At 38.1% G+C, this 24,797-nt stretch overlaps 5 protein-coding genes across 11 annotated transcripts; 2 read left to right on the top strand and 3 right to left on the bottom strand.

The window, feature by feature from the left end:
* Positions 1-3,544: 3,544 nt before the first annotated feature.
* LOC111803858 (homeobox-leucine zipper protein ATHB-6) lies at positions 3,545-5,586 on the bottom strand. Of its 2 annotated transcripts, none has more exons than XM_087127342.1 (3): positions 5,133-5,586; positions 4,385-4,758; positions 3,545-4,299 (listed from the first exon to the last, which is right to left on the bottom strand). In XM_087127342.1, the coding sequence occupies exons 1-3, from the start codon at positions 5,236-5,238 to the stop codon at positions 3,757-3,759; spliced, it is 1,023 nt and encodes a 340-aa protein (XP_086983468.1). In that variant the 5' UTR covers positions 5,239-5,586; the 3' UTR covers positions 3,545-3,756. The 2 variants fall into 2 exon arrangements, with proteins under 2 accessions (XP_086983468.1, XP_023544217.1); XM_023688449.2 differs by having other exon boundaries at positions 4,936-5,135.
* A 1,717-nt stretch (positions 5,587-7,303) lies between these two features.
* On the top strand, positions 7,304-9,049 carry LOC111803857 (uncharacterized). The gene has a single exon (XM_023688448.2). It carries the CDS (start codon positions 7,464-7,466, stop codon positions 8,616-8,618), a length of 1,155 nt encoding a protein of 384 aa, XP_023544216.2. The 5' UTR covers positions 7,304-7,463; the 3' UTR covers positions 8,619-9,049.
* A 139-nt stretch (positions 9,050-9,188) lies between these two features.
* On the top strand, positions 9,189-13,360 carry LOC111803855 (putative glucan 1,3-beta-glucosidase A). Of its 3 annotated transcripts, none has more exons than XM_023688447.2 (10): positions 9,189-10,407; positions 10,488-10,603; positions 10,681-10,800; positions 10,873-11,049; positions 11,407-11,474; positions 11,610-11,729; positions 11,810-11,965; positions 12,301-12,653; positions 12,792-12,971; positions 13,139-13,360. In XM_023688447.2, the coding sequence occupies exons 1-10, from the start codon at positions 10,332-10,334 to the stop codon at positions 13,225-13,227; spliced, it is 1,455 nt and encodes a 484-aa protein (XP_023544215.1). In that variant the 5' UTR covers positions 9,189-10,331; the 3' UTR covers positions 13,228-13,360. The 3 variants fall into 3 exon arrangements, with proteins under 3 accessions (XP_023544215.1, XP_023544214.1, XP_023544213.1); XM_023688446.2 differs by having other exon boundaries at positions 11,319-11,474; positions 11,560-11,729; positions 12,792-12,990; XM_023688445.2 differs by having other exon boundaries at positions 9,583-10,407; positions 11,319-11,474; positions 11,560-11,729.
* A 735-nt stretch (positions 13,361-14,095) lies between these two features.
* LOC111803854 (protein MIZU-KUSSEI 1) lies at positions 14,096-15,208 on the bottom strand. Its single transcript, XM_023688444.2, has one exon. It carries the CDS (start codon positions 15,034-15,036, stop codon positions 14,344-14,346), a length of 693 nt encoding a protein of 230 aa, XP_023544212.1. The 5' UTR covers positions 15,037-15,208; the 3' UTR covers positions 14,096-14,343.
* A 1,672-nt stretch (positions 15,209-16,880) lies between these two features.
* Positions 16,881-23,893, bottom strand: LOC111803853 (protein DETOXIFICATION 27). Of its 4 annotated transcripts, XM_023688443.2 has the most exons (9): positions 23,403-23,878; positions 23,260-23,325; positions 18,885-19,360; positions 18,370-18,456; positions 18,211-18,267; positions 17,903-18,141; positions 17,709-17,827; positions 17,538-17,627; positions 16,881-17,343 (listed from the first exon to the last, which is right to left on the bottom strand). In XM_023688443.2, the coding sequence occupies exons 1-9, from the start codon at positions 23,661-23,663 to the stop codon at positions 17,281-17,283; spliced, it is 1,458 nt and encodes a 485-aa protein (XP_023544211.1). In that variant the 5' UTR covers positions 23,664-23,878; the 3' UTR covers positions 16,881-17,280. The 4 variants fall into 4 exon arrangements, 3 of the variants coding, with proteins under 3 accessions (XP_023544211.1, XP_023544210.1, XP_023544209.1); XM_023688442.2 differs by having other exon boundaries at positions 17,709-18,141; positions 23,403-23,885; XM_023688441.2 differs by having other exon boundaries at positions 18,211-18,456; positions 23,403-23,882.
* Between the last annotated feature and the right edge of the window lie 904 nt (positions 23,894-24,797).

Raw genomic sequence — 24,797 nt, 5'->3', positions numbered from 1 at the left:
TCTAACCCTCCCCCATTCATATCCTCATTCTGGCTACTTCCAGATTTCTCGAAAAATCTCAATTTCATGGTTAATAATGTGACTGACCGTTTTATATGATGATGAGTCGTAGAAAGACTAGAAATAGGAGGCCTCTGGTGGGGTTGAGTTAGAACCAAATATATCATAATATTAGAAGTTATAAAAACAAAGCACAAGTGGGAGTGTGGGACACCTCGTGGGAGCACCCCCATACTACACGCTAACTCACAAATTTCCATGGAAATAACTGAAGATGCCTTTTGGGATTTGTGCTCAAACCCTTTTTTTTTTTTTTGGAAAAGTATGATTTATAATTTAACCTAACTTTCTATCAGACTAGATGTTTCTATATCAATCTATTTTAGCTTTAATTTAGTAATAGTATTTCAAATGGTATTAAATTATAGTAAACATTAAATGACCCATTTAATTTCGTACCATGATCGTATTATTAGCATACGCTTACAAATTTTTTAAATCGGTACATTTAAAAGTATTTTAATAGATCTATGTTATGAACCCATGTAGTTAAATTTGTCATACCATCAAACATCTAAATCTTATATTAAATTAAGTCATAGTGAGATGATGACTTCACCACTGAAGCACCAAATTTTAAGAAATGAAGCCTAAAATAGGTGTGCATCACTTTTCAGAATGAAAACGGCAAAAAAAAATTTAGTTGTCTTTTATGAAAAGAGAGGGTCCATCTGTAGCCTATGGAAGAGTAGTGGGTGCAACATATGAGTAGCTATAAATGAGAAAATGAGGGTTCATAATAAACCAACTGCAGTTAGATAGATAGATGATATAAATTTTAAATTTTCTTGCAACATTTCTATCATATATTTATCGACGTGTAAAACTATACATCAAATCATAGTGGTTCCCTCGAATAATTTGTTCGTGCGGACAAGGGGCAATGACCCTACTTTTGTTATCAAATCAATGGGCTAAGGGCATGGGGTCCCTATGCCTCACTCCTCTCTCTATGCACATATTTTTGTTTGGTCGGTTGTCGTGTTCAAAGTTTAAATGCAGTTGTGCAGATCACTGTTGGTGTTCATATGTATCCAAATGAATAACATTTCAACTTTATTATTATTAATTCTATTTAATTTATGTATTAAACCAAATTAAGCTTTTATTTTGGACTGCATGCAATGTGTCGCGTCATTTCCCCCCACCACATATTATATTAAATTACAAAAATCAAACTCAGTTTTCAATAGAGTTGAAAACGGGACGGCCCGACATTTCATTTCCATCCTCATCTCTTTCTCTAAATACATACATACATACATATACATACATACATACATACATATATATATATATATATATATTAAAATTGTAATCACATTAATTTTAATTTCTGAAACCAAATCCAAAGTTTCTTTCATAAGATATTCTTACTATCCTGAGAAAGGGAAAAATAATATAAATTATGATTACCTTATGAAAAATAAAAAAATAATTGGCCCTTGCTTGCAGCGATTAGCTAATTAGAATGATTTTATATTTATAAATCAGTGGAGTGATGTAAATTTAATTTCGTACAGAAATGGTTTTAATTAATTTATAATGTATTTTAATCTTTATGTTGACAAATGATGCAAAAATTTAATTAATAAATTAAAAAAATATATTTTCCGAAGAGAATTAATAACGGTGTCGCTTTTGGTACATCATACTTATTAATTTGAGCTATATTATATTCATTTTAATTAGTCATATTCATCTTATCTAATTCTTAAATAAGAATTGCATTATTTCTTATTTGAAGTGAGTAGCCGTAATATTAGACTTCTTCTGGGTTTTAGAATTGGATTAAAATTTTGAAAAATATAAATCCAAAATAACAATAATAATGGTTTATTTATTTATTTATTTATTTTTGATGGACAGGTGTGGAAATATTTGTGAGTTGAGGTGTCAGGTTTGAATGAAATGAAAGTCAAAAGCGAAGTGATGAATGTTGGGTGAGCTTTTCCGGCACTGTTCTGCTTACCTACCTGCATTTCAGTAATATAATTGGAATAAGGAAGGACAAGAACGAAGATGGGATTCGGGAGACCAGAGGACGGTCGCCGGAGCTTGGTCGCCGGTGAGAACAAGGAGGCACGGCCACGACGTGGGTCAGGGATGAGAGAGAGAGAGAGAGAGAGAAAAAAGTTGGCCAAAAATAGAAAGTTTACAAAAACATCAAAAATATTCGGGACAGTGACACAAAAAATAGATTATTCGTAATAACTAAAACATGGAGTTTTAGAATTTAAATGCAATTAAAGTCAAATTTGATGGACGAAAAATATAGTTTTTCATAAAATATGGAGTTTTTGTTTTATTTATTTATTTTATTTTTGGTATAAAAACTCGGAGATGACGTGGAAAGTGTTGGTTGGTTGCATGAAAGTTGTAACCTCGAATCGGAATGCCGGGATCCGAGCCCCTATAAATTTCTGAATACAAAACCTAGTGGATTTATTATTAAAATAAAAATAAAAAAGGGTAAATGAAATTAATAATGAATAAGTTAATAGGGAAAAGAAAACAATAATATTAGAGGGCATCGGGAGGGAGATATGCCCTATGCTATAAATAATTAAATATAAATAGAGTAGCCCAATTAATTTGGTTCCCTCTCCAAGAGAAACCAATTATTTAATTACTAGGAAAGGGACGTCTCCAGCTTCACGTTCATTAATTTTAATTTTGTGTGACGTGTGGGTTCAAATTAATATCTAAAATTTGGGTGCTCCTAATGTTTACCCATTGATTATCAATAAATAATTATAAGAAGCAACCATGGGACAGAGTGTATTAATATTATTATACATCATTTTTGTTCTCTCTTCCAATTTTATTTTACCTCTACGGGACTAGGGTTGGTTGCCATGGAAAGGGAGAGAATATTTGAAAAAACTTTATTTAAAAAAAAAAATGTTAAATTGAGAAGGAAGGGGCGAGTTGGTGTGGTGTAGTAGTAACAGTAGAACCAGGAAGTGGGCTTCTAGAAGGGGATGTACACGTGTCTTTTAAAATGGATGGGTTATTGTCTGCTGCACCTGCAACTCTGACGGGTAGGTCCCACAGCACATGGCTGGAGCAACCACATGCGAACTTATATGAATAGATAAATAAATTTTAAAAGAGTAGGGTGTCTAGAAATGGGCCCCGCACGCTGGTCGACGTGGAGTCGGAATCTGCATTACCTTTAATCCACTCATAATACATGAAATTAAAACAAAAACAATATATAATGAGGAAAAATAAATAAATAAATAAATAAAGAAATGGGAAAAGTTAGACCAAAAAAAAGCTATTTTTTTTCATCATCCAATCATAGGTCTCTTCTTTTTAAGCCACTCTCTTCAATCTCTTGGTTTTCTTTTTCTTTTTCTTTTTCTTTTTCATATATTAATTAATTAATTAATTAAATGAAAGATGGATTTAATTTAGTTAAGTGAAAATATTATAGGAAAATAGGGAATGAAAATGGTTTAGAAATGAAAGGGGAAAAAAAGCAAAAGGGAATCATTATTTGTTCATTACAACATTTGTTCTTTCTAATCATCCCACCATCAATCAATCTCTTAAAGCTTCCTTTTTTTTTTTTTTTTTTTTTACAGCTTCACTCCAATCAACACTCTGAGCCGCCACCTGTTCCCTCTCCGACCAATCCCACCGTGCCAATTCCCATGCTAGATTTCACTCTGATGATTGGAATTGCTATTAGTTCCACTCATCGGGGCAGTACCAATGCATAGACGGCGCTTGTTCATCGGAGAACAAATCACAGCTCTCTTCTCCGCTGAAGAAATTGTACTCTTCGATTTTCACATATTGTTGCGCATTATTATAAGTTGCTGCCTTTTGATATGGGAACCAGTTCAAAGACGACGTCGGAGACGATAGAATTTGCTGTTCGCTTTGGAGCATCCCGGCGGCCGTGGATGATACGACGGCGTTTGGGCTGTTGTCTTCGTTTAATATGGCGCTCGAGTCGCTGTCCGATGACCCATCTTTGAAATCAGGGAACAACGATACTTCAACTCTTTGTTCGTCCCCGTCCTCGGCGCTGGCTATTCTGAAGCTCTCGTAGTTGAAGTCGTCGGAATGATCCGAAGAAACAGGAAGAGGAACATGATCCACCGGAAGATGATTGTTGGTCTGCTCAATAAGTAAATTGTCCGATTCCGGCACGAAAATCTCTTCCTTCACTGATAAATGCCTCTCTGTCTTCTCTTCCTCGAGCTTCAATTTCAGTTCTTTAATCTATAAAACAGAGACAGGTGAATTGGGGGAAAAAGAAAACTTCAAATTTAGAACAAAAACTATCTGGGATTTTAGAATTATGGACCTCTTTGAGCAGAGCATCATTGTCCTGCTGAAGGGTGTCGAAACTACGCTTGAGAGTTTCGTAATTGGCTTTCAGAAGACCATAATCTCTCTCGAGTTGCTTAGTTTTCCATCGGGCTCTACGGTTTTGGAACCAAACAGCAACTTGCCTTGGCTGCAGGCCAAGTTCTAGAGCAAGCTTCACTTTCCTATCTGGTTCTAGCTTGTTTTCAATCTCGAATGTTTTCTCCAAGGCCTTAACTTGATCAACACTGAGTCTCCTTTTCTTCTCTCCCACATGACACTGTTCTTCCATGGAGCCTTCTTCGTCCAACCCGTCCAACATCGACTGAAATTCCCTGCCATAAACATGGCTGTTCCTCGGACTCTGTTCATCTGCAAGCAAGAGCGTGTTTCGTAAAGATTCCTGCGAGTTATTGGGTTTTAACAAGAGACAAGAAAGAAAAGAAAACAAAAACTCACATGGGGGTGTCGGGAAAATGGAAATTAAGCAGCAGAAGAAGAATAAAGAAATGAAGATATATAAAACAAAATTGTTGTTTATATTTAAACCTGAAGTAGGACACACAGACATCAGAGCGCCCAACGAATCTGAGCTGCCATGTCTCTTCATGACGGAAGAGATTTAAAAAAACAGCTCCCCTTGTATTCAAGTGAACCCTAAAAGCTTGGAGGCGTGATTTGTTAGGAACTGAAAGAGTGGTTCAAAGTAGCAGAAAGGTATAGAGTTGTAGGAAGAAGCAGAGGACGTTCCAGATGTGAAACAAGACCGACTCTGTACAAGTTCCCAGTTACTTCCCCTGTTTCCCCTGGATCTTTCTTGGTTTTCGATTCTCCTTCCTTCTCTGAACCCATCAAAAGAAAAGTCCAGAAAACAAAACCCAATTCAAATCGATCCTCAAAATGGAAGAACAATAAGAAACCCCAATACAAAGCGATCCTCAAAATGGAAACAAAAAATATCAAAATCCAACCCAGCCCACAGAAGAAGAAGAAGAAGATGATGATGAAGAAAAAACAGAGTTGATCGATTGCCCAAGATGATATTTTTCTCTTGTTCTCTCTCTTGTTTCTCTCTCTACTGCATTATTAGAGGTCGTGGGTTGAGGGAGAAGCTCTGGAAAATGGAATGAATAAGAGGAGGAGGAGGAGGAGGAGGAGGAGGAGGAGAGGGGGAGTGTGCAGCTCAATTACGATTAGTCTAATACTTTCTCTGTCTTTAAATAATCCAACTCGTGTCAGAAAGTAGGGTTGGAATCTAACTAGGGTTGGGTTCACTGCGGTTTGCCAGAACCAAATTCATCTCAAATTCACGCCAAATGCAAATTACGGCCACCGTCTATCGCGAGTGGAACCACCCCCCGCGCTTATTGACCGTACTTTTGAAACGGATTTATAAGGACAATTTTGGAATTAACAAAATGAAAAAGAAAAAAAAAAAAAAAAATCTGTTCTTGATACTTTGTCTGTGCAGTTGGAGCAGCCTATAATTTTAAATAATCAAAATTTCTATAATTATTAAATATGAAAATGTTGTCTCCTATTTATTAATTATTAAGTATTAGATTAGTTGTTAGAGACCTTTCCGCCTCTGATCCTCTTCTAAAACCATATGCAATGAATCATTTCAACTCAATTAAAATAAAATTAGAATATGTTCTATAATTTATGGAATAATTTGAGTCTCAAACAAATGTTCTTATTTTTAGAGGTATTTAATAAAAAATATATATATATATTTTTTTTTTGAAGTGGTAACCCTTTTCAAAATAAAATTTAATTAATATGTGTGTTTTAATAAGAAAAAAAAAAAAAAAAAAGAACTCGGGTGAAATATTGCATTTAAATTTTTGGTATCTGATTTTGTATCCCCGAGGAGCGTAGAGAAATAGGAAAACGACAATATGAATTATAAATCAGAATTGGAGGAGATGTCCAAATCACATAAAAATCGAAACTAATTTATTGCCACAAATAAGTAGTAGTAATGGATGCCCACATTTCATTATTCATTACCTTTATGTATTCCCAATTTTTAGTTTCTTTTTCATTATTTTTTTTGGAAAAATTTAGTTTTCATTAATGTATTTTATTCCATAAAAAAATTATTAATACTTAACTGGTTAATTGGTGTATATAGTATTTAAAAAAAAAATAAAAGAAAAATATACCAAATTTTATGCAACTTTGAGAATGTGAACAAATAAAAAGGCCAATAAAGGAAAGGATGCAAATAATTTTTTAAAAAGGGTGAAATGGACACTGTGGGAACAACCTATTAAAAGGCATTTTCATTGTGTTTTTGACATAAAATCTGTGTTACCCCAATACTGTCCTTTTCAACAACTCTTCTTGTTTCCCAATTTCTGTTTTAAAACGCCAACAACTTTACAATAACTACTTATCTTTGCCTCTTAAAATATTATAATCATATGAGGTAATTAAGTGTTAGGAAATTGCAGGGTAGCAGACAAAAATGAGATGGGCCGGGTTGTGTCACAGTATCCAAACGTAAGAGATTCAGAATATGGGCCACAGGGCCCATCCACTCAATTTTTAGTAACAAAATTCTACAATAATTGAACCCTACTTTCTTGATTACGATTGTAGGGAGGAATAGACTGAAAGACCCTCCAAACAAGCAGCTAGACAACGATGGAACTAGAAGTAGCTGTCAGGTGGCAATCTCTGAGCCACGTATTAAGCTTACGTGTACGATTGTAATTAGTTTGCGTTGAGGAAATTTCACTGGTTTTCCATTTTCCTTGAGAGTAGGGCTGACATGGAAGTCCTTTGGGAAAGGAAAAACGAAAGACGACTGGAAAGTCTGGAACGCGGGAATGGCACATTAAAGTCCATTGACTTACAGCCACTCTTCCATGGGCCAAGTTGAACGCCCATGTCCTTGTCTTCAACCAATACCCACAAACCACTTCCCTCATCTTCCTTGAAAATTCTTTAGCATTTCCCTCATCCCCACTTTTTTATGCCTTTTCTTCTTTCATCACCCGTCACCACCACCGCCCAACCTCCCATCTCTTCCGCCTTTTCCTCGCCGATTCAGTTGCCCCATCCACGCCATGCCCTGCCACCGGGCTTGTCTTGGGTCCCGATACCATTTTAAATTTTGTTATACACTCTGTACTCCTAACTGTTCCCTTCTCTGTTCTCCAAAGCCACCGCCGCCGCATCTGCCTTTGCTTCCGTCTTCCGGTAACCCACCCCGCCCCCATCCCTCGGGAAAGACTCTACTTCTTCTCAGTTTGATCTCCACAGCTACTTTAGTCGTCGCCATCTTCATGGTTTGTCTTCTTGTCAAGAAATTGAAGGAGTATCGTAACTCCAGACAGAATGGGCCGTCTCTGTTCGATGTCCACAGAGAGAACCTCCCCGATGACGATGACGATGAAGAAGAAGGACCCGTCCTTGACCACCACGTATGGTACATCAACACCGTCGGTCTCCAGCAATCGATCATCGATTCAATCACCATGTTCAAGTACAGAAAGGACGAGAAATTAATCGAAGGATCAGACTGCTCGATCTGCCTCGGCGAGTTTCAAGACGACGAGAGCCTTCGACTGTTGCCTAAATGCAGCCACGCCTTCCATGTTCCCTGCATCGACACGTGGCTGAGATCGCACAAAAACTGCCCCCTTTGTCGTGCTCCAGTGCTGTCCAACTCCGCCGCCCCTAATTTAGTCCCCATCGAACCGATCAGAAACCAGCCGCCGGCGATCGAAGATACCCAAATGGAAACAGAGGCCGTCGAGGAAGAAAACAGAGGAAATGAAAACAGTGGAGAAGGGGGTAGCAATAGTGGAGGGAATTCTGAAATTCCCATCAAAGGGCTGTCTCGGACTTTGAGTGATTTGACTGAGAATCAAATTCGCGAGGCTGTGCAAGACGAAGGACAGGCGATAAGAAGGTCGGTTTCTATGGATTCAGTTTCTGCAATGGCGATTTATCAGGCGACGGCCAAAATACAAATTCCAGAAGAAGGTTCTTCTTCAAGTGGGGCGTTAGTGGAAGTGAAGAATTCAGTCTCTTCGAGGAATGTTCCCTTTCCAAAGCGGGGAGTCGGAAATCAGAGCTTGTATAATCTCGTGAAGAGCATTCCATTTGGGCGTTCTGTGCAAAAGGGGGGGATCTCGATGAAAATGTTAAGTTCAAGTAGAAGGAAGATACATTGGGCCAGGCATTACAGAAGCCAGAGTTCGGTCCTTCCGATGTGAGAAATAAAGAAATCTTAATGTCTGCGAAAGTCATCATCTTTTCTGTACAGTTCCAAGAAGCTGCCCTGCTCCTACACGTGTATGATAAGGTGTTCAAGCTGCTGCAGCTCTGGTCTGTTCTGTTGGGGTTTTTTTTTAAAAGGTAATATACGAATAGAATAAATAAAGAAGAAGATGGGCTTATTTATTTATCTCAATGCCTCGGCTTTTGTAACATTCCTAGTTATCTGCACATTCACAAACGAGGGCTGCTGATCTGAATTATGGATGATAAAAGTTAGTTTTAGAAGTAAAAATGTATTTTTGGCTACACTACACTACATTATTGTACGGGGAAGATCTCTACTTGACGTGAGCTGCACGCTAGTATGGAGTTTTATTCTCTACAAACTCATATGCAATAAACTAGTTCGAAGATGAATATGGTATTAGATGATTTTCTTACTGATTCCATTCCTGTTTGGCGCTTTTATGCCACTTGGTGACTTGAACGCTCATCCTTGGTAGGCCGTGTGGCCAGTCTCGTCTTATTAGTGAATCATGATTTAGTAACCATGTTCGATCCCACATGATAAATCTGAATTATTGTCTGCTAAAGTTGAGTTTGATCATTTGGGGGAAGGGTTGATGATTCGGATCTTGGATTAGTGGTGGACGATATCCTTTACCTCACTTCCCACCTTCCTTCGTCGGCTTTGCTGCTCTGCATTGTCGGTGACATCCAAATCTTTTTAGCTCACGAGACAGCAAAAATGGCAGTAACCGGAGGGCATGTTCTGTTTCTTATTTTGTTTTCAAGATGAATGTATAAAGAAGGCGTTCCTTCTTTTATGCGCTGACATCTTATTCTCTCACAAGGGATTCATGAACATGTAGTGCAGTTTGGAAGGCTCGTTAAAGTTGAACTATTGCTGCCAATTGCCTAGAAAAGTCGTCATTTGGCTATCTTTTCTTAATAAAATTTAAAAAAAAAAAAAAAAAAAAAAAAAAAAAACGAATCTTCTTTATTTCAGAGACTCACAGCCACAGGGATCAATTGTTAACAGTAAAAAGTAAAGCGAGGAAGTTGTAAAAATTAGAAAGGTGAGAGGAAAGTGTGAGCTATTCTGATTTGATGAGAAGAAGATGGAATCTGGGCCAAGATCTTTCACGCCCCTTACCCAAAATCTTCCCTTGGTTGGAGTTGGTTCACCTCCCGAGTCTCCCAAAACTCTCGCCTTTCTTTCAACCCCATAAACGGGAAGATTAAAAATTGGATGAAAACCTTAGCCCCCACCAGTAAAAACTTGCAATTCCTCAGGCGAAATCTTCCCCTCTTTCCCTTTTGCGCTTTCTGCACGACCATAACCACATTTCTAGTGATACCCTTTTTCATTTCTTTATTATAGTCTACCAAATTGTTCTTTTCTTCGTCTTTTATTTCAATGGGTTTGCTTCTGTCTCGATCATTCACAAGATCTTGTCTAACCATTAGTTTAATGCGATGAGATTGACAAACCCTTTGCTGTCTTTATGCTAGTTCGCCCAATCTCAATTTGGTATTATCTGAGAGATACGGAAGGAATAACTGAGATTCTCCGACTCAAATGCTGCTTTAGATCGGAGCAACCCCTTCATTCTTAGCTGCGTATACTCGACTTCCCTTCTCATCTCTTCTTCCTAATGCTCACTATATTTTTGGGTTTGTGATGCTTCCTCTGCTGGCATTGCTTAATGGAACTTATTTTCACGAAATGGGTATCGGCGTTTCTTCTCTGCTGTTGTCTTATCTCCTCTAAAGCATTTTCAGGTAGGCCCCAATGATTTTAATTTCATCAGCTTCTGCTCAGTACCGTAACATACTTATTCATCATTTTCTCTTGATTCAAGTGGAGGGAATTCTTGGGGATGATAAAGTGAGAGGAGTGAACTTAGGAGGATGGTTGGTGATTGAAGGTTGGATTAAACCTTCCCTTTTTGAAGGCATCCCCAATGGGGACATGCTAGTGAGTTCCATTCTTTTTGCTCATGTTTTGGATGTAATCCAAGTCTCCAAGATAGCTCAGTTGATACTATTATACAGGATGGAGATCAGGTTCAATTGAGGTCCGTAACATTGCAGAAGTTCGTTAGCGCTGAGAATGGAGGAGGCACAGGTGTTGCAGTCAATAGAGATGTTGCATCTTCATGGGAAACCTTCAGGGTCAGATGCTCAATCAGAAATCTCTTCTCCTTCATGACTCCCAAGCTTTAACCCCTCTGTTGTTTCTTGCAGTTATGGAGAGTTTCTGCATCAGAATTTCAATTCCGTACTGTCCTCGGGCAGTTTCTAACATGTGATGCCTTCGGATGCTCTGCAACAGCTCCATCGCCCAGTAACTCTGAAACCTTCTTTGTTGAAAGAAAAGACAACAGAGTGCACCTAAAACTTAAGACTGGAGCCTATCTACAGGTATCACATTTCATCTCTTCATTTACTTGTTTATTGTAGTTTCTGTGTATATCCCTTTTGGTTGCCATGATTTTCTCAATGAAAGAATTGCAAAAGTAAGTGATGAGTGAAGCAACTAGCAAGGCCTTATAACTAGCCGCTCAGCTTTCACAACTCATGAACAGCCATGGCTACCTCACCTTCAATTCTTGTCAATAATTTTACTTGATATTTTTAGTATAATCAGACATTCTAATAGTTAAACTGGATTGCATATGCTGTACTTTTAGGCTATGATAACAAATCAGCTGACAGCTGACTATCCAGGGAAGCCAGGATGGGATGACAATGCTGCCACTTTTGAAATGATTGTTTCAGGCAACCTGCTTGGAGATTACCAGCTTGCAAATGGCTATGGAAAGGATGAGGCAACTCGTGTTTATCAGGTAAATTCTGAATACCAACTAGCTTTACCATAGATTGATCGCAATATGTATACATGATCTTAACTTCTGGTTGATGTAACTGCAGAGACATAGAAACAATTTTGTGACTATAGACGACTTTAAATTTTTGTATAGACATGGAATAAACACAGTGAGAATTCCTGTTGGTTGGTGGATTGCTTTCGATCCGGATCCTCCTGCACCATTTATTGGTGGATCCTTGGAAGCTCTAGACAATGCATTCTCATGGGCACAGTAGGTCTTGTTTTCTAATTACTCTTTTAGATTCACATTCTCTACTCCATTGTGCTGAAACCCTGAACCCTGTGGTGCAGAGCCTATAACTTAATGTGCATAATTGACCTTCATGCTGCTCCCGGCTCCCAAAATGGGATGGAACATAGCGCAAGTAATGACGGTACATTAGAATGGCCCAATTCTCCTGCTTACATTTCTAAAACATTGGATGTTATAGACTTCTTAGCTTCAAGGTATTTTTCTCTCAGATTTTGATTCTTCTTATCCTTGTTGCAATCTATATGGTTACCCATACCACCCATTCGTACTTAGAAATTTCACGATATGCCTCTATCGAGAATAAACTTCTCTTGAAAGACTATTTGTGAGATCCCACATCGATTGGAGAGGGGAACGAAACATTCCTTATAAGGGTGTGGAAACCTGTCCTAACAGACGCGTTTTAAAAACCTTGAGGGGAAACTTGAAAAGGAAAGTCCAAATATGACAATATTTGCTAATAGTGGATTTGGGGTGTTACACTATTAAAGATATTGGTATGGTTACCTCCTGCATACTTTTTTTGCAGGTACGGAAAACATCCAGCCTTCCTCGGAATTGAACTTTTAAATGAACCGTCGGCAGATTTAGTTCCATTGGACACCTTGGTATCATATTACAAACAAGGATACAATATAGTCCGTAAATACTCTTCAAAAGCTTATGTAATAATTTGCCAAAGAATTGGGAAAGCAGATCCTATGGAACTTTATGAAGCTGACATAGGATCTCATAATTTAGTGGTGGATTTGCATTACTACAATCTGTTTGATCCTTTCTTTGATCACTTGAGCCCCTCGGAGAACATAGAAATCATATACAAGAACAGGCAAACTCAAATACAGGCCTTAAACAGTGCAAACGGTCCCCTAGTATTCGTTGGTAAGCCTCGGACCACCTCAGTCTCTTTACTCTTTTTTCGTTGTCTAAGATTATCAAACTTAGAGCCAAACACTTTTTTAAGCATTTAGAAAGTCAATCCAAATTGGTCGATTTATAATAGACGAGTGTGATTAACAGGAGAATGGGTGAATGAGTGGAATGTGACAAATGCGTCTCAGGCTGATTATCAAAACTTTGGGAGGGCCCAGCTAGAGGTTTATAATGCAGCTTCTTTTGGATGGACTTATTGGACCTTGAAGAATGACAAGAAGCACTGGGATTTTGAGTGGAACATCAGGAACAATTATCTTCAATTTGGTAGGTGATAACCAAGAATGTAAGGGATGTTTTGTTTTGTTTTGTGTTTCAACTTTGATTGACAAATAAACACACCCGTGTTATATCGGTCGCAGAGTACTATTCGACGCCCTGGATTTTGGTGCTTTTGAGTTACATCAATGATGTAATATGTCTAAATGGTGCAGGTGATTCACCCATCAGGGCTGTTTTCAACTGTGGCTTGTGGGTTGCATTAGCATGTGCCTGGTTCCCTCACCTGCTGTTCATGCTCTGAGTTGCAGCCCTTCAGGATCGCACATTACTATTCAGGACCAACATTTACGTTTCTTATAAATCTCATCCTTTTCCATCCAGTTTTCATTTTTGTGGATTAAACAGTAGATTAATAAAGCAATCATTGTAGCATTTATGCCTTTCATCATCATAAGTCAAACTACTTTGACCATATTTAAATATTAATTCATGAAAAGTTGACAAATTTTAGTAGATTTTTTTAAAAATTTAAAAACAAAAAGAAAAAGTGAGAAACTTTCCACGTTTGATTGTGGAACATGAGAGGCAGAGGGCCTAATGTCTGTGAAGACATAAGGAATCAGAAACAGGTCATGCAACCACATACCCCATTTTGTTGCCCTTTCCTTCTTTTCAAAAAGCCCTCATTCATCGGGCCCCAAACGCCAATCGTTTTATCAACTTCACTATTCCAACCTTGGGGGTTCATTGGTCATGTCTCGTCTCCGGTTGGCATACGCCCCAAATCAATCACAATCTCAATTCATGCACGCATCTCTTCATATTTAACTTCGCCTCCTTAAAGATTATAATTATAATCGGAAAGGTTGAACTCTCCATTTGATCATGATCACGATGAGGTAAGATAAAAACAAAAAGGAGGTATAATATAATATATGGATGGTGACTAATTTGAATCAACCTCCTACTTGTCCCTAGCTCCCTCTACATACTCAAAAAGCCTAAGGCCTCTGTCATTGTTTTTATGAACTCCCACTCAAAACCAAAGCAGGGGAGGTGGAATGCAAATGAATTGAAGTTGAGACGTATCGCTCAAATCGTCTGGTACTAGAGGTAGAATTCAAGACCATAAAGTAACCCAATTTAGAAAGGGACGACACAGAGCAAGCTGAGTAGAAAGTCCCAAATTTTGATTTCATATTAACATCGCAAACATAAGTACATATGCATAGGCACATTTAGATATATATATAATATATATAATGTTCAATATCAAAAGGACAAGTCGAAGCTGGTGGTGGTGGGAGAAGGCAAGAATGATTAGCAGCGAGCAGCTGAAAAAGCCCTGCCCAAAAAAGCGCAGCTCCAAAATAAAAAAGGGAAAGCAGGGGAGGGGGGGCAGTCGGTTTCCATGAAATCATGTTGACCGGAAAAAGAAAATACTGAGCTCTTGACCGATGCTTCCATTTGGGTCTCTCAAATGAAAAGATTCAGAGTCCCCTGACGCCCCACAAACTCTATCGAAATTCCCTCTCAAATACATCAAGTAATCATCTTCACCTTCACCTTCACCTTCCACTTCCTTCCCCCCCATAATTCCCGCGCCTTCCACCATCGTCCCCAACCGCCGCAGCGTCTCCACGTCCGCCGCAGAAGCCCGCCGTCGCAAAGCGTACCCCACTTTCCTCCCATTGAAGTACATACTCCATGCTGGCGACGACAGAACCGACCGCCCCCCGGAATTGACGGCGGCGGCGGTGGAAGTGGACTCCAGCGCGATTCTGAGAACGCCGCCTCTCATTTCCCTGGCGAGAATAGCAGTGGGGACCGCCAATTCGAGGAGGAGAATTGGGTTGGTTGACTTGGAGTGTGTTTGAATACAGAAGTTGACTTTCCCTCTTCGGTAACCGAATATAGTGCCGGTGACGGAAGTGGCAGAGGAGGAGGTGGAGGGAAAGGTGGGTTTGGAGGAATACGTGGGTTCCTCTTCGGAGAAAGCGCAATTGCAAGTGGGGATGAGAAATTCAATAAGAGATCGGAAGAGCTGCCATGAACGGACTTGTTTTTGGCAGTCGACGGCGGCGACGTTGACGGCGGGGTAAGTGGCCATAGGGGAGAAAAAGTAAGGAATCAAAGAGAAGAGGAAGAGATTGATGAGCGTAGAGGGAGTGTGGGGTTTAAATAGTGAAGCCAAATGAAAAGGGACGTTTCATTGATTCATCATTTTTATCTCTCATCTCTCAATTCGGAAGACGCCCCCACGTTCACATGATGAACCTTTTTTGCAAAATCCAAGGATTAATGCCTCTGCCTCAATTTTTTGGCTCACAAAAACCATAACCTTTATTTATTTATTTATTTATTTATTTATTTATTTTGTTTAAATTTGATTCCGAATGATGACTCATTTTCAATGGCCTTGATGAGTCCACGTCGGAACCCTAATTGGTGGCCACATTTCATTTAATTTACTCAAAATTACTTTATTGTTATTAAATGGTTGTCCCAAAAGATCCCATAGTAATATCCAATGAATATATATGATATGATATCTTGTTTGAAGTAGGTAAATATGTCTGGTTTAGACGCTAACCCTAGAGAAACATAATCATTTGCTTCGACTCTTTCTAAATCTAATAATTACTTTTCTTTATTAATATTAAATATTATTGATTCAATAACGATTCCAATTAAAAAGAGTATACTTACCATATTTATTAAAATAAAGGTGAAAACAAAAGCAATTATGCATAATATATTATACGAGAAAAAAAAAATACAAAATACAGGCTGAGTTTGTAACAATGCGTCCATTAAAGATGTAATTCCGTACAACAAGAACCTTATCATGTAATGATTATGAATTGGGAAGACATTGATAGAATTGCAAATTAAAATACAAGTATTCAACTACTCTTTTCCACTTTGATTAATTATATAATATATTAAAAAAAAAATAAATAAATAAAAATAAAGAAAAAAGTGGGTCTGCGCAGACACCCACATAGCAAGCACTAGATTTTCTTGCTTTGTTGTTTATGGAAATAAAATATGAGAGACAGAGAGTATTTTTGGAGGGACTTGCAGGCAAAGCCCTGCTGCCAGGGCGCACCATAATTCAACTCCCCTTCCCCTTTTCCCCTTTTTCCCCACCTTTTTCCCTTTCCCCACTAAATCACTATCAATCTCATACACCATAATTTCATTCATTTTTTTCTCCACGTCGTCCTCTTATCGGATCCATACCGTAGGAGAAAGATAAGAAAAACCCGAGTCGGTATGATGTCGGGTTTGGTGTACATGTACGTATGTGTGTGTATATATATACACACACATAAGGTCGTGTTATTAAGTATATAAATGTGTTGTAGGGTTGTTTTGGAAATTTATGGGGTTTTTTTTTTTTTTTTTTGGGGGGGGGGGGGGGGGTGTAGTGGTTTGAAACAGGAATTGGCTTTTTGTGTTTGCTTTGAAAGATTTTTCTTTTGGAAAAGGCATACACTCATTGATGCTTTTTGGAATATAAAATGGGGAACTTTTTGGTTGAGTTTTATTCATTTATTTATTTATTTATTTATATATTGAATTGAAGAAGAAAGAGACGAAATAGAGGGTGCCGTGGCCGAGAGACAAAACTCAGTGCGCCATCTCACTCTCCGAATCCTTGTTGCCAACCCTATTCCTTACACAAACTTCATCTTTAAATAAACGTTTTCCTTTTTTATTTTACATTTTCTTCTTCTCTCTTTTTAAATGTTTTGATTATTATGTATGGTCGAAGATTATTGCTTATATTTTTCATCAACTCCAAACAAATAAATAAATACTTGATTATTAAAACAATTTCTTAAAAAATTCAAATCAATACGCATTTACAGACAAAAGTGACGAGCGTTAGAGGATATTTTTAGATTTTTCGATACTTGCCAATTCATTAATAAAAGTTAACTATGCTTTGCTTTTTGAAATGAAACCAATACAAGTTGGTATTATTGTAATCTATTATATCTTGTAAATAAGAAAAGGACGATATTATGAGAAAACGACAAATGTTGAACAATCAGACTAGACTCCAATGGCAGACAAAGTTTGATTGTATGAAATTACTGATAAGGACTGGCTTTTCCGAAAATTATATAGGATAATTTTATTTAAATATTCGTAAAAATTTAAAAAGGTATTAAATAATTGTTTATTTTCGGAGCTAAATTTTAAATAGATGAGAACGATTGAAGGGTCTTCTCAATGTGCAAAAAGGGCAACAAACGGGCCGCCCGCAGCAGTTTGGTCGGGGCTGGAGCGACGGGCCTTTTCATCCTTGTCGTCAGCCCATCATCTCCCCATTCAAGATTCTTCATTCCTTTGCCTCTAACTTTTCATCTCTCCATTTCTCCACACGCAACCCGGCTTTCTTAGCCTGCACGGTGAACTTGTCGTTTAGATCATGAAGGTGCTAATTTAGGGAATGATCATGGATTTATAATCAAAGAATAGTCTCTCCATTGACCTGAGACCAAAGTCACGAGAGCTTATGCTCAAAGTGAATAATATCATAACCATTGTGGAGAGTCGTGTTGGACCATTTTCAAATTAAATCAAATAAATTGCTACCTCTCCTTCCCAATCACATCGAATTGTAATGATGAGCAATATCAATGTTTGAATTCCTGTTCCTCCGAATATCATCCCTATCCAAATTCCCTTCAATATGTACAAACACATCATTATCCATACCAAAGGATAAGCTCATCTTATGATATCACATTTCATGTATAGCGCTACCTTAACTCCAAGGTCGGTGAACCATTGCATGAAAATTCCCAGAGGTAAGCCGATGATATAATAGCAACCCAAGTTTATATAAGCCACGTAAGATTGCCATCCAGACCCAACTGCCACGCCTATATACATCCACTTAAACATATAAAATATTAAATGATACTCCACGTTGAGTGACAAGATATTGTGAGATATACCAGAAAGGACAGGCTGAATGCTGTTGAACAGAATGGTTAAGGCTAACAGAATGGTGAGCTTATCCACTTCCTGAAGAACGACGGCGCTAGAAGAGAAAATGAGACCGAAGCTATTGTGGAAGATGACAATTAGGCAACAAAAGACGAGGCCAAGTAGTAAGGAGGTGGCCGAGGAGACAATGGTGGCAAACTTGGCTCCTTCTCCGTTGCCTGCCCCGAGCTCGTTCGCCACTCTCACTCTGTTTTCAACGTTATATATATTATCATAACTCGGCGAAATAATAAGATGCTCTGAAATAGATGATTACCCTGTTCCCACAAAGAATCCCAAAGGAATCATCATTTCCCATCCATTGATGCTCATGCTGCCATCACAATAATTACCAGTTTTTTCATTCTTTTCATTTCCCGATGAATATAAAGAAAATTGGAAGAGAAAAATGAAAATAGTTGTAGAAAGAAAGAACCAGATCGATAGAGCATCCACCATAATCTCTGCGTTCTTCATGTTTCCAGTGATTACTACCAGTATTCTGTAATACCAATTTTCCAGGCTGAAATTTCATCATTTGTAAACAAAATTGTCAGCTTAACCACACACACAAACAAACACAATAAACCCTAATATAAAAAACATTACTTTTTCAATATAAAAAATTATATATGTTCACACATATTTGGGTTTGCCCAATCATGATTTCATTGGGCTGACCTGACAGGCCAATACAGATATGGCCGAAATAGATTGTTTCATAGGCCAACCCGATATCTAATCCGAGTTGGCCAACTTTTGATCTTCCAACACTTTGATAGGCTGAGTTAAAAGTGGAATTTGATTGGGAAAAAAGGTGGGCTTGCGTTTCATCTCACAATAATGAAATTAAAAAAAGAAAGATCTTGAAAATTTTTCATTGATTTTGTAAAAAAACTGGTAAAAGTAGAGAACAGAGCTTGATTTGGGTTGATTAATAGTGGGAGAGACCATAGCATGACCCCTGAAGCAGCAGAGAGCTTGACAAACTCCCAGAGACCAGAAAAGGCCTCCACCGAGAACCCAGTCCAAGTGAGGGGACAGCCGCCGCAGGTAGTGTAAACAATCTGAACAATGGGCATAGCGCACCAACCAACGTTGCAAGCTACCGCAATGCCCACCACTCCCATTTTGAGCTGAACCACAAGCACCCAACTGGCCACCAGATGCGAGACAAGCGCCGCCACGGCCGACCAGACAATCGCCCACACTTTCACCTGGCTCTGCAAGAACCTCTGCAATGGGAAGTAAAACGCGAAGCTGAAGTGAATAGGAAGCATCCAGATGGATAAAACTCCAGCGAGGTCTGCCAAATCATGAGGCTCCCCTATGAGCTTCAGAATTGGAGACGCAAAGAAGAAAATAGGCAACAGCAAAACGCAGCATAGGAAGAGAACGATCCATGAGCGTTGCATATAGATTCCCAGTGTTGAACACTGTCATAAGCCCTATTCTCTAGGACCAAGACCTATTCTCAAGGTCTTTTTTTGGCTTGTTAGTTTATCTTTAGGTTTAAGAGAAGGCTATATAATGCCATTCTTTCTGCTGTTGAAATCATCAAGTTTTGAGTGTCATATTGTATGTCTTGAATAACTTTGGTGTTGTGAGTACATTTGTTCCGCTTTCGGCGCACAACAAGTGGTATCAGAGCATTGTTGTGGTATTTGGGGGTATTGTGAAAGTTTGGGCCTCATCGACCATTAGACGTGCTCACAATCGTGTTTATTCTCTTGAAAATCAGTTTTCAAGAATTGTGTTTTTGAGTTACATCCAGATTAATTATTGCAAATGGCCGAACCATCACGACGTGGATCGAGAGTGTGGAGTTCCAATCTCGAAGTAGAAAAATTTGATGGAACCAATAATTTTGGTGTTTGGCGAGGCGAAGTTAGCGATTTGCTGGTCATGCAAGACCTCGATGTTTCTCTCCAAGAGGAGATGCCTGAAGACATGACAGAAGCAGAATGGACAAAATTAAATCGGCAAGCCTGTGGAATTATTCGATCCTGTCTTGGCAAGGATCAGAAATATCCATTTATGAAGGTTACCATGGCGAAAGAATTATGGGACAAGCTTGAAGCGAAATATATGAAGAAGAGTGTGGAAAATAAACTCTATTTGAAGAAGAAACTCTTCCGTTTTGACTACAAGGAAGGTATCTCAATGGCTGAGCATTTGGATGATTTTAACAAAATCATCACTGATTTGCTCAATCTTGATGTTAAGATTGATGACGAGGACAAGGCGTTGTTGTTATTAAACTCTTTGCCGGAATCCTACGAGTTTTTAGTAACAACCCTACTACATGGAATCACTAATATTGATTTTGAAGATGTTTCAAATGCCTTAATAAACAATGAGATGCGAAAGAAGGAAAAGGAGACGTATCAAAACTCTAGCTCAAATGTTCTCACTGCTCATGGAAGAACTTCTACCTGGAAAAGGAACGAATGTGGAGAGTCTCGATTAAAGTCGAGAGGTAGATCTGATAATTGGAGAAAACTTGATAAAAATGAGTGTGCATATTGTCGACAGAAAGGCCATTGGAAAAAAGATTGTTCGATCTTAAAAGAGAAGGGGTCGAAGTCCAATGTGGTTAAAGATGACGACACTGATACAGATGATGCCTTGACAATCTCCTTATCAGCCAGCCAAACCATGGAATGGATTCTTGATTCTGGGTGCTCCTATCATATGTGTCCCAACAAAGAGATGTTTTTGGACTTCAAAAAGTTCAATGGTGGAGTTGTCTATATGGGCAATGATAGTACTTGCAAGATAATGGGAATCGGCTCAGTACAAATCAAGATGTTTGATGGGGTTATACGAAAACTCAAAGATGTGAGGTATGTTCCTGACTTGAAGAAAAACTTGATTTCACTTGGCGTTTTGGATGCGAGTGGTTATCGCATCATTTTGGAAGGAGGGAATTTGAAAGTAGCTCGTGGAGCTTTGGTGGCAATTACAGGAACTAGAAGAGGTAGCATATACTACCTCAACGGAACCACAATAATTGGGCATGCTGCTATGGCAAGTTCGAAAGAACAAGACATATCGAAATTATGGCACATGCGACTCGGGCATGCTGGTGAGAAGGCGCTTCAGACATTGGTGAACCAAGGAGTCCTTAAGGGTGCCACAACTGGAAAAATTGATTTCTGTGAACATTGTATATTTGGTAAACAAAAAAATGTGAAGTTTGGTACAGCTATACACCAAACAAAGGGTATTTTGGATTATGTTCACACCGATGTATGGGGTCCCACAAAGAATGTCTCATTGGGAGGAAAGAGGTGGTTTGTCACCTTTATTGATGACTACTCGAAGAGAGTTTGGATGTATCCCATGAGGCACAAAAACGAGGTTCTCCAAATCTTCCTAGAGTGGAAGAAAATGGTAGAGAATCAGACGGATAGGAAAATCAAAAAGCTGAGATCAGACAACGGGGGAGAATATACTTATGATCCATTCCTTAAAGTATGCCGAGATGAAGGGATCGTTCGACACTTCACTGTTCCTGGTAAGCCACAACAAAATGGAGTTGCTGAGAGAATGAACCAGACATTAATAGAGAAGGTTCGATGCATATTGTCTCAAGCAGGATTGAGTAAGGCATTTTGGGCTGAGGCTCTCAGTTATGCAGTTCACTTGGTGAATCGTTTACCTGTTTCTGGAAACGGTGGGAGAACTCCGCTTGAGGTATGGTCAGGTAGTCCTGTTAGTGATTATGATAAATTGCATGTGTTTGGGTGTCCTGCTTATTATCATGTGACAAACTCAAAACTGGATCCTAGAGCAAAAAAAGCCAAGTTTATGGGCTTTAGCAAAGGTGTGAAGGGCTATAGGTTATGGTGTCCAGAAACAAGTAAAATTGTTAATAGTCGAGATGTGACATTCGATGAGTCTGGAATGTTTTTGCAGAAAATTGAAAATAATGACGAGGCATTGAAGCAGGTGGAGAAGGTGGTGTTCTCTCCTGATGTGGTTGCTCCTACCGAAGAACCTATTGATCAGGTAAATAATAACTTTGATGTCTTAGAACAAAAAGAGCAAAGTCTTGAGGAGCAAAGCCTTGTGAATGAAAGAGTGGAGGAACCTGAGTCAATCGCCAAGAATAGACCACGAAGGGTAATTCGAAAACCTGCAAGGTTTGATGATACGATAGCATATGAAAATACTTGGAATGGAGATAGAGCGAGATCGAAAAAAGGTACAGTCTGGTTGACTCAGTCTCAATATCTACGCAAGGTATTGTCAAGATTTAGTTTGAATAATTCAACCAAACCCGTTAGTACTCCACTTGCTCCTCATTTCAAGCTTAGTGCTTCCATGTGTCCAAGTTCTGATGATGACAAAAGGTATATGGAGAACATTCCTTATACAAATGCTGTTGGTGCGTTGATGTATGCTATGGTGTGTACTCGACCTGATCTTTCACACGCAGTAAGCATGGTGAGTCGTTATATGCATAATCCTGGTAAAGAGCATTGGCAGGCTGTAAAATGGATTCTTAGGTACATTCTTGGCACTATTGATGTTGGTATTAAGTTTCAAAAACAAGAAATGTTTAAGCTTGACAATCGTGTAGCTGGTTATGTGGATTCTGATTATGCTGGTGATTTGGATAAGCGACGATCTACTACGGGTTATTTATTTACTATGGCTGGTGGACCTGTTTGTTGGCGTTCAACATTGCAGTCTACTGTTGCATTGTCTACCACTGAAGCAGAGTATATGGCAGTAACAGAAGCTTTTAAAGAAGCTATTTGGATGCATGGTTTGATCAATGACTTGGGTATTTTGCAGGAACATATAGATGTATTTTGTGATAGCCAGAGCGCTATTTGCTTGTCAAAAAATCAAGTCCATCATGCTCGTACAAAACACATTGATGTCCGTTTTCACTTTATTCGAGAAATTATTAGCAAAGGGGATATTCGGTCATTAAAAATTGGAACAGCTGATAACCCTGCTGATATGTTGACAAAGGTTATCACTCGTGAAAAGTTCTGGCATTGTTTAGATTTCATCAACGTCGGAAGGGAGTAGTGTGTTGACATGGTAGCAACCAAATTAGCTATAACTTGGAGATCTTATGACAAGGTGGAGATTGTTGAACACTGTCATAAGCCCTATTCTCTAGGACCAAGACCTATTCTCAAGGTCTTTTTTTGGCTTGTTAGTTTATCTTTAGGTTTAAGAGAAGGCTATATAATGCCATTCTTTCTGCTGTTGAAATCATCAAGTTTTGAGTGTCATATTGTATGTCTTGAATAACTTTGGTGTTGTGAGTACATTTGTTCCGCTTTCGGCGCACAACACCCAGCATGTAGTATTTCTTCGCCCCATACGCCTGCCCGCATAGCGTCTCCAAAGCGCTTGCCATTCCCATCTGAAATTAAACATACCAAATTAAAGAAAAACAGAGTTGGTGGTGCTAACACAGAGAGTTACGGTTTTTGTACCAACCAGAAGCCCCATGTCGAAGCCGATGACGACGGTGACAGCGATGGAAAAGGCAGCAAGATCAAGGTCATTTAAGTGGCCGGCGAAAGCTTGGGCAATTATGAGGATGGAGTAGGAGATTATCCTGCTGAAAATTGAAGGGCCGACGATATGCCATAATTTCTTGGATTCGATCCAAAAGCGTGCTACAATATCTTGATTATGGGGTTGTAGTGTTGCTGAACAATCTTGCAAAAGGGGAACGTTTACTTGCTGTTCGTCCATGTCCTGGAAACGGTGGGAGGAAAGAGTATTGCGTGGTTGAGGAGGATACCACAGTTCAAGGGATCCACGAGCTCCTCTCTCTCTCTTAAAAACTAACACCACAACAAAATTATTGAACCCAGGATCATAAAGTTGCTCACCTAACAACTTCAACAATAAAATGTTTCAGATTCACTCACATTTTCATGCACCCATTATACGTTTATTGCTTCAATTATCTTTATAGACTAATACGAATTCTTTCATCATATCGTATCCCAATTCACGTGCTTCATAATAAAATGTATAATTATTCACTTCATTGAATAAAAAAAAAAAAAAGACATCTTTGAACCACTGATCTTAAATAAATTATTATGGGTTAATTCCATTTAAGTGTTATCACCAGAATAACATATTAAAAATAAAAAATAAAAAAAATAAAGGCCATGGGCAATTACAAATTGACAAGTTCAAAAGAATGGGACAACCCAAGTACATGACAATGTGTCAATTTTAAAACAGCTATGACAGAATATTTAATTTGTAAAAATGTAAAAATTAGTTTAAAAAAAGACAAATATGTTGCTTACACCTTATCAGAACCGCAAACACTCTTGAGTTGTCGTTTACACCTTATCAAAACACAATTGACACGATTGATGAGGTAAGCACGTGCGTCATTTTTTTTCTTACAAATTTATTATTTTACAATTCACGTTTTAAAGCTGAATAAAATTATTATAAATCAAATAAATCTGTGAAAACACAGACTATGAAATCAAATAAATCATATTTTAGAATAATTAAAGTGTTAAGTTTGAATTTAAAAAAAGAGGTCAATGTTCAAAGATGTCACTAATGTAATTGGTCTTTTTTATAAAATAAAAAAAAAATATTTGAAAATTAATTTTAATAAATTTCTTCTCAATATGGATTGATTCTTTCAATAATACTCAATATATTTTTGTATTAAATGTCATTGTTTAATTATAAATGTACCAAAATTATTTGTTTAATTATCAATGTATCAAAATTATTTGACATGCAAAATAAATGAGTATGGTCCAACATATGAAGAGACTGACAAAAAGATAATTTTTTTTTATGAGACTCTCAAAAAATGTAAAAAAATAAAAATAAAAAATCATCTAA

This window comes from Cucurbita pepo, chromosome 10, assembly GCF_057944985.1.
Source record: "Cucurbita pepo subsp. pepo isolate OVF chromosome 10, ASM5794498v1, whole genome shotgun sequence".
NCBI classification, from domain to species: Eukaryota; Viridiplantae; Streptophyta; class Magnoliopsida; order Cucurbitales; family Cucurbitaceae; genus Cucurbita; species Cucurbita pepo.
This window is presented reverse-complemented; position numbering and strand designations above follow the sequence as displayed.

Excerpts from the sequence above, each read along its gene's own strand:
- LOC111803855 (XM_023688445.2), top strand. The coding sequence starts at position 10,332 with ATGGAACTTATTTTCACGAAATGGGTATCGGCGTTTCTTCTCTGCTGT. Across the intron at positions 10,408-10,487 it reads CTCCTCTAAAGCATTTTCAG|TGGAGGGAATTCTTGGGGAT; the intron begins GTAGGCCCCAAT and ends TCTTGATTCAAG. Across the intron at positions 12,654-12,791 it reads CGGTCCCCTAGTATTCGTTG|GAGAATGGGTGAATGAGTGG; the intron begins GTAAGCCTCGGA and ends TGTGATTAACAG.
- LOC111803858 (XM_087127342.1), bottom strand. The coding sequence starts at position 5,238 with ATGGGTTCAGAGAAGGAAGGAGAATCGAAAACCAAGAAAGATCCAGGG. Across the intron at positions 4,759-5,132 it reads TCTTGTTTCACATCTGGAAC|ATGAACAGAGTCCGAGGAAC; the intron begins GTCCTCTGCTTC and ends TCTTGCTTGCAG. Across the intron at positions 4,300-4,384 it reads ATGATGCTCTGCTCAAAGAG|ATTAAAGAACTGAAATTGAA; the intron begins GTCCATAATTCT and ends TCTGTTTTATAG.
- LOC111803853 (XM_023688441.2), bottom strand. The coding sequence starts at position 23,663 with ATGGACGAACAGCAAGTAAACGTTCCCCTTTTGCAAGATTGTTCAGCA. Across the intron at positions 18,457-18,884 it reads GCTTCAGGGGTCATGCTATG|CCTGGAAAATTGGTATTACA; the intron begins GTCTCTCCCACT and ends ATGAAATTTCAG. Across the intron at positions 17,344-17,537 it reads GATGTGATTGGGAAGGAGAG|GCTAAGAAAGCCGGGTTGCG; the intron begins GTAGCAATTTAT and ends TTCACCGTGCAG.
- LOC111803854 (XM_023688444.2), bottom strand. The coding sequence starts at position 15,036 with ATGGCCACTTACCCCGCCGTCAACGTCGCCGCCGTCGACTGCCAAAAA.
- LOC111803857 (XM_023688448.2), top strand. The coding sequence starts at position 7,464 with ATGCCCTGCCACCGGGCTTGTCTTGGGTCCCGATACCATTTTAAATTT.